Raw genomic sequence first — 11,630 nt, 5'->3', positions numbered from 1 at the left:
AGGTATAATTATTTTCTTGTACAAAGGAAAAGGGGTATAAGAAGTATCTGGTAATCATAGGGGCATTTGTCTTCTTAGTGTAATAGGAAAAGTGTATGGTAGATACTTATTGGCAGAGTTAGGGAAATAACAGAGGAATTAGTTGGAGAAGAACAGGGAGGCTTTAGGAAGGGAAGAGGTTCTGTAGATCAGATATTCATTCTTAGATCTTTAGTGGAAAAGTTTCTAGAGAAGGGAAAGAAGTTGTATATGGCCTTCATGGATTTGGAGAAAGCATATGACGGTGGATAGACAAGGATTGTAGAAAGTATTAAGAATATATGGAGTAGATTGGATGTTGTTGAATGCTGTGAAGAGTATGTATGATGGTGCATGTGGATGGTGAACTGAGTGAATTTTTCTCTTTGATGGCTGGGTTGAAACAGGGATGTGTCATGTCTCCATGGTACGTGGATGGGGGAATAAAAGAGATACAAGGTAGGGTAGTGGATGTTGGAGTGGCCCAAGTGAGAGAGGGTAGTGTTTGGAAACTCCCTGTATTGTTGTTTGCAGATGATACTGTGTTGTTAAGTGAAGATGAAGGGGAGCTGCAAGGCTTGGTGGATGAGTTTAGGAGAGTGTGTGACAAACGGAATCTAAAGGTGAATGTAGAGAAGAGTAAGGTGATGGTCTTTGAGAGAAAGGAAGTCAGTGAATGTACAGTGAGGTTGGATGGTGAGGAAATGGAAAATGTGAGTACATTTAAGTACTTGGGGAGTATGATGAGTAAGGGTGGAAGTTTGGAAGGTGAAGTACTTGAAAGGGTACAACAAGGAAGAAAGGTTGCAGGTTCCTTGAAAGCAGTGATAAGAAACAGGGAAGTGAAAATGTTACTACATGACAATATTGTGATACCAACTCAAACAAATGGAAGTGAAGCTTGGACGTTGTTGGAAGGACACAAGAGTGAGAGCTGTGGAAATGAGTTATTTAAGAGGAGCCTGTGGAGTCACATGGAAAGACAGGCTGAAAAATGAGGATATAAAGGAGCGTTGTGGCGTGGATGTGGATGTGATAGGAAGCGTTAGGAGGAACACACTGAGGTGATTTGGCCATGTGGAAAGGATGGAAGGTGAGAGACTGATGAGGAGAGTGTATGTGAGTGAGGTGGAGGGAGGGAGAGGCCGAGGATGAGATGGAGGGATGGAGTGGAGAGAGGGGGGTGAGAGTTGGGAGCCGGGCAGTGAAATGGCGGGGGACAGGTCGACATGGAGGCGATTTGTTTGTGGCCACTCCTTACGGGATTATGGCATCTGGCAATAGATAGATAGATAGTTTTTTTTTTTTTTTTTTTTTCCATAGTGGTGAAAATAAACAAATGAATGAATTTCAAGCCATTTTAGGCAGTAATCTACCCAAATGCCTCATTTGAGCCTTACCGTGACAAATTTCCAGTCTTACCATAAGTCATTGACGGAGTCCATCTTGTCAGATTTCAGATTTGAAATTACACAGCAGACCCACTTCCAGTCCTCTAATTTGCTGAATGAGAACCAAAATGCACCAGCGCAAACAAAAGCAGATATTCCTCCAGTGACCATAATGCACCATCAAGGAAAAAAAAAAAAAACTGCATTTAATGAAAGAAATGTAAGCAAACTGCCAGCACAGGCACACATTAAAAAACCCACAATATTTTTTTTTTTTTTTTTTTTTTTCCAGAAGAAACAACACAGAAGAAAGTTGACTGAGAACTGTGCAACAAATTAAATCATGTTATTTCTCAGGAATCTGGTGCTATGGTTTTGTAAATATTGTCCTTATTATGATCCAACTAATCAGAGAAAGCCAGATTTTTTAGTCATAGGATTGTTACTCTTTGGCCACACAAACCTAACCTTATGGGACGTAACCTGTTTGAGAAAACCACATCTTTTGGATTTAACTTTGGCATTCTTTGGTCATAGCCTAGACATGCCGTAGGAATCTTTAAAGTTTCCCTTTTGTGTATGGCATCTATTGTCAGTGTATGAAATAGTCTCTGATTTATAGATGTTAGATGTATTGAACTGTATACTGTATGCTTTTTGTTTTTCATCCCTTTACCATTATTCTACGGTACTTCCTTAGTGGCCTGCCGTCATATACAGTCAGCACTCATATAATGCAGGAATATTGTACCCTGAAGCTCTCACTTTATGAAAATTCTGCATTATAGGGCCATATCTGTCTATCCAGTGCAATAATTAACAGATACTCCCAGTCCTTCACATATGCAACAGGTCAACTTGGGAACTGTCTTCCTCTGTCTGGACTTTCCTTATGCCGGTGACCTCCTCAAACACAATATGTCCAGACATCTTGAAATGAATGTATCTTGAATTTGGCTCGTTTATTTCTTTTTCTCAGAGGGAACTGTTTTGTGGGCTCATAGCCGTGTGTGTGTGTGTGTGTGTGTAGGGAAAAAAAAACATTACCTTTTCTGTCATGTGTATCATATATAGCATATAGACTTGAGTGTTTTTATTTGTGCCTTGTATGTTTAGGTTGAGAGTGAGTACCAGATGCATTGGGATATAAGCACATTTGAAATAATGGCTCTTCTGGAATGGCTTTCTCTCAGTACAGTAGTCTAACAGCATAGGGATTTACTTTAATACTGATGTAGTACAGTAATGAGAATACGTACAGTTATGCTGATGTAGTACAGTAATGAGAATACATAGTTATGCTTGATAGTATGGTTACAAGAAAGTGATTACCAGAATGTGTGATAGAAGAAAATATCATTACATTAATACATTTGCTTGTCTGTCTTTCAGTCAGTCTGGACTTATTTGGATATATTGGACCAACAGTTCAGTATGTTTGATGTTTTTTATATATTGGGGTTTCACATAGGGTGTTATACAGAGTTTTCCCATTGCCAATTTAGGCCAGTATACATAATAGAGGTTTTACTGTAATGAACTCTTGCAGTATTGGTAAGCCAAAGTATATGTGGATCAGTGTCCTTGGATGTTGTACACTCTGGAGTATACACTAATATAATAAAACTAATATTAATTTTTTTCTCCCTCAGAGCACTATGTCCACCTTAACAAAAACCATAGAGAAAATCAGGTGTGGCCAGGTGGTTGGTCTTCAGCCTGAGATTAAAGTAAGTAAAACAGTTTAGTGTATCTTTTACACATATCATGTACCATTCATGTACTGTGAACACTGCCTTGCTATGGTAAGGAAGCATGTATATTTCAGTGATCAGTGGAGGTACAGTGACTTCACTATAATGGACTAATTGGGGCCGAAACCATTCCGAAATATGCGAACTTCTGATAAAAGCAACGTCCGGACTTCCCCCTGCTATTCCGGACTTTTTCTGATATATCAGACATTAGTCCGGATCACATGAACGGTTTTTAAACTGTTTTGACTACCACTGCAGTACTGTACTGTGTTATAACTTCACAACATTAATCAAATGATATAATATGTATAATAATTCTGTACTGTACACTGATAAACATGTTTTTTATTTACCTTATTGTGGTGAACATAGCTGAAGTGGTCAGACATTCTGGACTGCTTCTGGCTTTATTGGACTTTTTCCGATATATAGGAATTTAGTCTGGTAGCTCCTCGAGTCCGATAAAAGCGAATTCCGGTCTATTGAAGTCCATTATATTGAGGTTTTACCGTACAACAGTTTGCTTCAGCCATGCATAGCAGGTTCACTGTAATCTCTCTCAATCTGATGTATTTTTCATGTTATTCTTTGCTGCCACTGGACAGCCTTCTAAAACATTGGGGAAAAAAAAAAATCTTGAAATGGAGAGGTTTGATATAGCCTTCATTTACCACTTCACTGCAAGACAGCTACCCAGAGTTTAATAGAATTGTATGGAGGTGGAAGCAGTAAATTGATAAATCATGTCATTGGACTGAAGGTACTATGGATAGAATCATGTTAAGAGTGTTTTCTTCACTAAATCACGTGAAGCACCATATTTGAGGTGTTTTGCAACCCTCCCTGTAAACTACCATCATAAGTCCAACCAGCCCATGGCTTCTAGTGCCACCAGTAATGGAACAGCTGACAGAGGCAAGGTCAGACTTGTTCTCAAGATAGGGATGCTAAGAGTGACTGAGTAGGGGGCATTCCGGCTGCCTTTGGAAGCCTAACTTTGAAAATTAGAATGTCTTGACTGACTTTGGAAGTAAACCTAAACAGTGCTGTGATGGAGGTTGGTTGAACAGTTGAAGCATTTACTTTAGCTATACCAGTACTGAAATCTGGTGGTCATATTACATCCGACAGGATTTAAGAAGCAACAAGACAAAATTTTCATTCATTAATCACTTAACATACACTGCTAAAAAAGTTTTCCTGTATAATTTAATTACAGTAATGCAGTAGCAGGTCTAATCTCTAAAAAGATTTTTTTTTCTTTTCCCAAACATGACCACTGAAGGTAAAGAAGTGAAAAAGCAGACCCAATATACTTTTGTGATAACTGTATCCTCTCTGTGCTGTACTCATATATTGTCTGCACCCATTTTTCAATACTGTATATCCATTTTCTATTAATGATGAGGTCTGTATTGTATAGGAGTGATGTTGCAATTCTTTTAATTGTAGAAGTTTAATTGAATGTCAAGTGCTAGTGAATTCCGTAGAAGAAGTGGCACTTCTGGGAAACGAAAGACCTGACTATTATTATTATTATTATTGTTATGGTATTTTTTTAATTATAAATATTCTCATCATTGCTCCCACAGTTTCATACTCCTTCCACATTGTCTTACATCCATGATACAGGTGCATACTGTAATAACATGCCCTCATCCTCTTGCAGTCCTTAAGGGTTGCTTTCATCGTCCAGTGCATTATTACTTTTCTCACTGCTTCAAATTACTTCACATTTTGCACCACCCTTATAACTGCTATTTCACTTGCATATTAGGTACTGAATCATTTTCTCTCTCCGCAGTTATTGTATAGCATTTGTCTGCAATCATTTGCAGGTGTTATTATATACAGTACAAGCATTCAGTGTGTTTTACAGAGATCCATTTCATTGCTGTCAAATGCCATCGTATCATAAGCATACATCAGTTGGACATTGTCTCTCTCTTACCAGTACACCAATCCTGTGTGAGACAGTCCTAGCCAGTATTTAAAATGGATGGTGGGTGTTAGTGCCAAAGTGGTGACATGTGTAGGTGTAAGAGGACTACTGAGCCTTGGGATAGGCCACTACCCCCGAGAAATAGGTCCTGAAGCCTTGGCCCATAGCTGGACACATATAAAAGAAAAATCAGCAGCATTTAAGACAGATTTCAGTCACATTCGTCCTGAACTCAGATATAAATGCTTTCATGTGTATATTTAACAAAGTTAGACATTATGGTGCAGCACACCATTGTCTTCCTCCTGCAATAACTGGATTATTTTTATTTGCTGCCTTTAGTATTAGTAGTATTTTTATTATTGTTTGTCTGATGTATCTTCCAGACATTACTTGCATCCAAAAATAATGGATGCGGGGAAGGTCAGCAGATCATCCGCTACTGTTCTCGCTTTGTGTACGAGAACCCTGATGTGAAGGAAGATGCATTCGCCTCCATACTGGACATTGTGAACCTGTGCTGTTATCACCACAGGGAGCAGATTGTATCCGACCCAGCATTTCACATCAAGTCCATGTATTACATCATACTCACTGCCGTGAAGAAAAAGGTACAGTACATACAGTCGTGTAAAGGTTGGGTATTGTTTGGTTTTCTTTTTTTTTTTTTTTTCATGGTTTTCTTGGTATGTAGCATTACTTTGGGTATTCCTATGTGTGTTTGGATGTCTAAAATTGACAGATTGACCTGAAAACAGCACCAGGATTAGGAGGGGTATCGTACATACTGTGGTGTATAGGTAGGGTGTTTTTGGGTTTTCAGTGTTTTTCTTTTTTCATGGTTTTCTAGGTGTTTAACATTACTTTAGATATTTGTATGTGTGTTTTGATGTCTAAATATGGCAGGTTGATCTGAAAACAGTGCCAAAATTAGGAGGGGTACTGTACATACAGTATAGTCATGTATACTGTAGGTCGGGTGATTTTGGTTTTAATTTTTTTTTTATGGTTTTCTTCGTGTTTAACATTACTTTGGATATTTCTATGTGTTTTTTGATATCTAAATATGGCGGATTGACCTGAAAACAGTGCCAGAATCAGGAGGGGTACTGTACATACAGTGGTGTATAGGTAGGGTGTTTTATGGTTTTCAGTGCTTTTTTGCATGGTTTTCTTGGTGTTGGAAATTATTTTGGATAATACTGTGAATGTTTTGATGTCAAAATATGGCAGAATGACCTGAAAACACTATCAAAATTAGGAGGGGTATTGTACATACAGTAGTATTTAGGTAGGGTGTTTTTTGGTTTTCAGTGGTTGTTTTGCATGGTTTTCTTGATGTTTGGCATTGCTTTGGATATTCCTATGTGTGTTTTGATGTCTGAATATGCCTATATGACCGGAACACACTGCCAAATTAAGCATAGTTTAGGTACTGTACAAAAAGGTTAGGTGTAGGTTGGAGGTGGGTATCGGTATGGTCTGGATATGGTAGGGGAATAGTGTTCATTATCTGGATGTTGCCACTACCCGGACATGCCTTTGGCTCTATTATGTCTGGATCAATGAGGGATTGCTATATTTGTATATATACATACATACCTGTATATAACGCAAGCATGGTGGATCCTTTACAAAATGAAAATGAACCAGTTTTGTTTTAATCTAACTAGTATATCTCTGATTGATGGCTTGCATCCTCCTTGAAATTTCCCAGAATTGGTAACCAGGACAGCCATGTTTATTAAATCAGCATCACAGCTGAACTGTGCTCCTCTCTTGAGGAACTGAGGCATTGTCTCTGTTTAAAGAACTGTGTTTGAGGTTGTAGCACTTATCAGGTAGGTGCCCTTCCTGGCATCAACATATTGTCCTTGAGGTGGATGAAACACATGACCATTTATTTTATAATTTGTGCTCTAATGCACAAGACCACAGCTACTGTTAAGAGTACAAGTTTTGTCTTGTTTACGGTTATGTAGAATTTTTGTTGAATTTGTTGTGAAACATACTGTACATATTAGCCTCATACCCACATGAACTATTGCATCAGACATTCAGTAACTGAGATACTGTAAGTTCTATATTTAGCTGAAACTTAGCTTATTAAGAAAATTGTGATCAAATTATTCTTCAAAATCACAAACAGTTCGCACCCCAAATTATTCCATGTACTGTTCTTGTTCTTAAGAATTTTGTAATTTCTCCTCCTGTCACACATTCTTCATCACTTTATTGTCATATTATCTATAATTTGCTGTATATTATTGGATGTTTCTGTGCTTCCAGGATTTCCAACATCACCTAACTGGTCTTCTAAATGATGTGGAGTCTTTCATCAAACAGTGTGACACAACCCAGGGTGACCCCCACTCCATCACCAAGAGCTTGTACCAGAGTGTGTGGAATGCCAGCCTCACCCTCACTAATCCCATGAAGGCACTGACACTGCAGAGATATGCAATACAGTACCTCATTGTGTCAGGGATGAATGCTAGCCTGGCATGTGTTCAGACCATCAAGGCACATCACAATTATGAGGAGGAGCAGAAGTCATCACAACACCTTGACAAGTTCTACCAGACAGTTTTATCTAGTCTGGTAGAGGCCATAGCAAAGCAGAAAGCAGTCAGTGAAAGCTTAGTTTTAGATGTTTACAGAGTGGTTATTGAGTACGCCAAAGTACTGCTACAGTTAAACCAGTGTTCCCAGTTTAGCAAGATGTCTAAATCAGTTGTTGCCCTGTTTGAGAAGAGCTGTTGTGCAGAAATAATCCTTGCCCTGAAAATTGGATTAAAGTTGCCTGAGGCTGGGATGGCTGTGAAGCTGGGACAGTGCAAAAAAGAGATGTTGAAGAAACTATTGGGATGCTGCTCAATGACTCCAAAGCTCCTCATTCCCAACACCATTGTACTTTGCAGCGTCTTGTCAGTATTAGATATGTTCAGAGAAAAAGATACCAGTCTTGATAATGTAAGTAACACATTTTCTGGTTTTATTACTGTCCCATTATAACAAATTAACATCCTTACTTCCATTTAAGTTTAAGTACATACCTGATAAGTAGTCAGTGGGTGACTGGGAACCACCAGTCCTGGAAGATATTACTATAAGAATGACCTGTGGCAGCATGCATGATAAGTTAGCACATAACCATCACTTTTGCAGGGAACTCAGCCAAAATTAACCACATCAAAGTCCAGCTTTAAATTCTTATATTATTACAAGTCTTATTACAGACCTGAGAGTTCTTAATCCCTATGTAACTAGGTATCTATTGGGTTAGGGGACTTAAATGATCATGTGGGTGAAGCAGCTCAAGATTGTAAAGGGATACATGGGGGATGCGCAAATAGTGTGAGGAATGTGGTAAGGTAATGGATACATAAATTTGGGGAGACAGTGAACATGATTGTGTGCAACACTTATTTTAGGAAAAGTGAGAGTAGGTTGATTACATATGAGTCTGGGGTACATGATAGCGAAATTGACTATTTCCTGGTCAGTAGAGCTGATAGGAGGTTAGTGGGATGCCAAAGTTACAGGGAGCAATGAGTGTATGCAGCAACACAAATTACGGTACTCATATGTGACACCCCACAGGCCCAGACTTCGCACCCTTCACTTACAGCCAGATGAAGCACATCATTAGCAACCTCAAGCACTTGTCTGCCTGTGGCCCAGACAACATAAGCAACATGCACCTTAAACATCTTGGACCACAAAGCATACAATCACTCACCAACATATCAAACTACAGCTACTCACACAACATAATACCCAACATCTGGAAGCATGGTACTATCATCACTATCCCCAAACCCAACAAAGACCTCACACTGCCTTATCACACTCTTCTGTACTCCCTCCAAAGTCACTGAATGACTAGTATTACAATTAGTAACATCTCACATCCCCCTATCCCCATCACAACATGGTTTTAGGCTGCTGCACTTCACAAACACTCTTCTTATCGACTTTACACAAAGAGTTTTTGATGGCATGAATTCAGCTAGGCCACCACACAGAACACTCCTAGTAACACTAGACATTAGCAAAGCTTTTGATGCCATCCCCTGCCATAACCTCACGAACAAAATTCTAAGCACAAACATGCACAATAACACAAAAAGATGGCTGGCAAACTACCTAGCAGGCAGATGTGTGCATGTAACATTTGCCAGTCAGTCATCGAACATCAGAAACTTCACAAACGGTGTCCTTCAAGGATCTGTTTTGTCCCCCTACACTCTTTAACCTATACATACAGGACATACCCACACCCCACACACCACAGATACACATAGTGTCCTGTGCAGACAACAAAACACTGACATGTACACACCAAAACACAAACACAGATGCATACATCCTCCAACCTTACCTCAACACACTACACAGATTGTTCACCACAAACAGACTCAATATAGCCCCAGCCAAATCTACAGTGCCCCTTCTCACAAACTGTACAGCAGAACACAGTCACATTCCACACCTCACCATAAACATTACCCCCCTACCACACACACACACACCACACACACACACACACACACACACACACACACACACACACACACACACACACACACACACACACACACACACACACACACACAGTGGAGTGTATTATTGTTGTGGTGAGGAGGGGTAGATTGAGATGGTTTGGAAGAGACAGACCAAAAAAGACCTGGGACAAGGTCATAGAGTGTGACCTCAGGGATAAGAGACTGAATAGGGAAGTTCCCAGAGATCAAGCAGCATGGAGACCCACCATTGGGTGACCAAGGCCGATGCATGCAAGCATGTTGGAAACTTTATAAATGATACAAACAATATAGTATGATCCACACATTCCTTGTATATCATAAAAGGTGATGGATCAAGACCAGGAATCTTAGTGTCTTTAACCCCTTCAACCAGAGAATATCAGTTTCACATCATCGTTTGGACTACCAGGCAAAGTATTTCAATTTTTTGAATGGCCTTGTATTAGAGAAACTAATTAAGGCTTTCTAGTTTGAAAGCTGAAGTCTGTCTTAGGCTGAATACAAGCATCTGAAAGCACCAGTAGAGAATGTACAATAAGAAAGACATCAGTGGAGAGGAAGGGTTAGTGATCTACCCGCAGAAAAGTTTCAAAAGCCTGCTAGTTTTGTTTCATGCTTGCCCTGTTTCCAGTAAAACTAGACATCATTGTATGGCTGTATGGATTGTGAAAGTCATGAATGAAGTACTATACAGAAAAATCATAGGGGTATTAGTAGAATGAGTGTCTGCCCTTTCCTCTCTTCCATCCTTCTTTCCTTCCATCCTCTTCTGTCTTTCTTTCCTTCATTCTTTCCTCATCCTTCTGCCTATGGGTGACTTTACACTCCCTCTTCTGTCTTTCTTTCCTTCATTCTTTCCTTTTCCTTCTGCCTGTGGGTGACTCAACACTGAGTGACAAGCCAAATGGTTTCCTGTACACCAGGAAACCATTTACTACGCTGGGTGGTAACCATATAACCAAATTTTGGCACCTGGTGGTTTAGTGGGTAATTATTGCACTCCAGTCGGATTGAGCTGGTGAAGGTTTATATCCAAGGGGAGGTTGGGGTTGATTGCTCATGTAATGCCACTCAGGGAGTGAGGCTGGTCACTCTCATCTTAAATGTCGAGACCAACTGCCTAGCCCCGGGCTCTTACGCTCCTCATGGGGCAATGTAGGATTGGATAATGATGATGATGATGATGATTAGTAGAATGCAGGTCTTTTGAATGTTTTCACAATTGATTTTCATGCCAGGGGGAAAATTGCATTGTCAGCTGAAGGACAAAGGTCAATAAGGAAAACTATAAGTATTTCGTATTCTGATATGAATAACTTGATACATATGGATCATACAGATAGACTGGAGTTATTATTGAGAGATCAGAAAGAGTAATGCTGGTAGAAGAAGACCGTAATTTTTTGGTATGGAAGAAAGGTGGAGCAGTACATTGGTGAGAGGTGATGAAGAGGAGTGACTGAGTAAAAGAGGTGTGTCAGGACAAAGTACTGGGGGGAGGCGGTGGCTGGATCGGTAGAGAGGTGGCCCGCAGTCCTAATGGATCCAGGTTCGAATCCCGGCTGGGGCAGGGAACAGTTTAAGGATTTGAATTTCATTAAAAGCAAACTTTTCTGATCTACCAGATGACCCGCCGACATGTCATAAAAGTACCCCTGCAAATACCGGTACACCAGTCCTGAATGAGACAGCCCTAGCATGTATTCAATATGGATGGTGGGTGTTAGCGCCGAAGTGGTGACATGTGGAGATGTAGGAGACTACTGGGCCCCAAGGAGAACTAGGCCTTGGGGATAGGCACTGAAGCCTTTGCCCAGAGTTGGAGGGGGGGGGGGAAGGAGACAGTTATATGATGCCCTTCCCACGCAGGGACATTTCCTAGGAGGGAGCAAGGCATTAGTAGTAGTAGTAGTAGCAGCAGCAGCAGTAGTTGTAGTAGCCCTCCCCATCACTTTGTGAAGGGTTGAACTAT

General features: G+C 40.1%; 1 protein-coding gene across 1 annotated transcript in view; it reads left to right on the top strand.

The window, feature by feature from the left end:
- The first annotated feature begins 3,067 nt into the window (after positions 1-3,067).
- The window catches only part of LOC145397670 (uncharacterized), a 64,680-nt gene continuing 56,117 nt past the window's right edge, over positions 3,068-11,630 (top strand). The window contains exons 1-3 of the mRNA XM_080270710.1: positions 3,068-3,139; positions 5,495-5,719; positions 7,398-8,081. Coding sequence (XP_080126836.1) covers positions 3,068-3,139; positions 5,495-5,719; positions 7,398-8,081 — 981 coding nt within the window. The remainder of the gene's footprint in view (positions 3,140-5,494; positions 5,720-7,397; positions 8,082-11,630) is intronic.

This window comes from Coenobita brevimanus, chromosome 42 (genome assembly GCF_032717465.1).
Source record: "Coenobita brevimanus isolate Jiangsu-jjx chromosome 42, ASM3271746v2, whole genome shotgun sequence".
Taxonomy (NCBI): Eukaryota; Metazoa; Arthropoda; class Malacostraca; order Decapoda; family Coenobitidae; genus Coenobita; species Coenobita brevimanus.
Note: the sequence above shows the minus strand (reverse complement) of the source record. Positions and strands in the feature narration are given on the sequence as shown.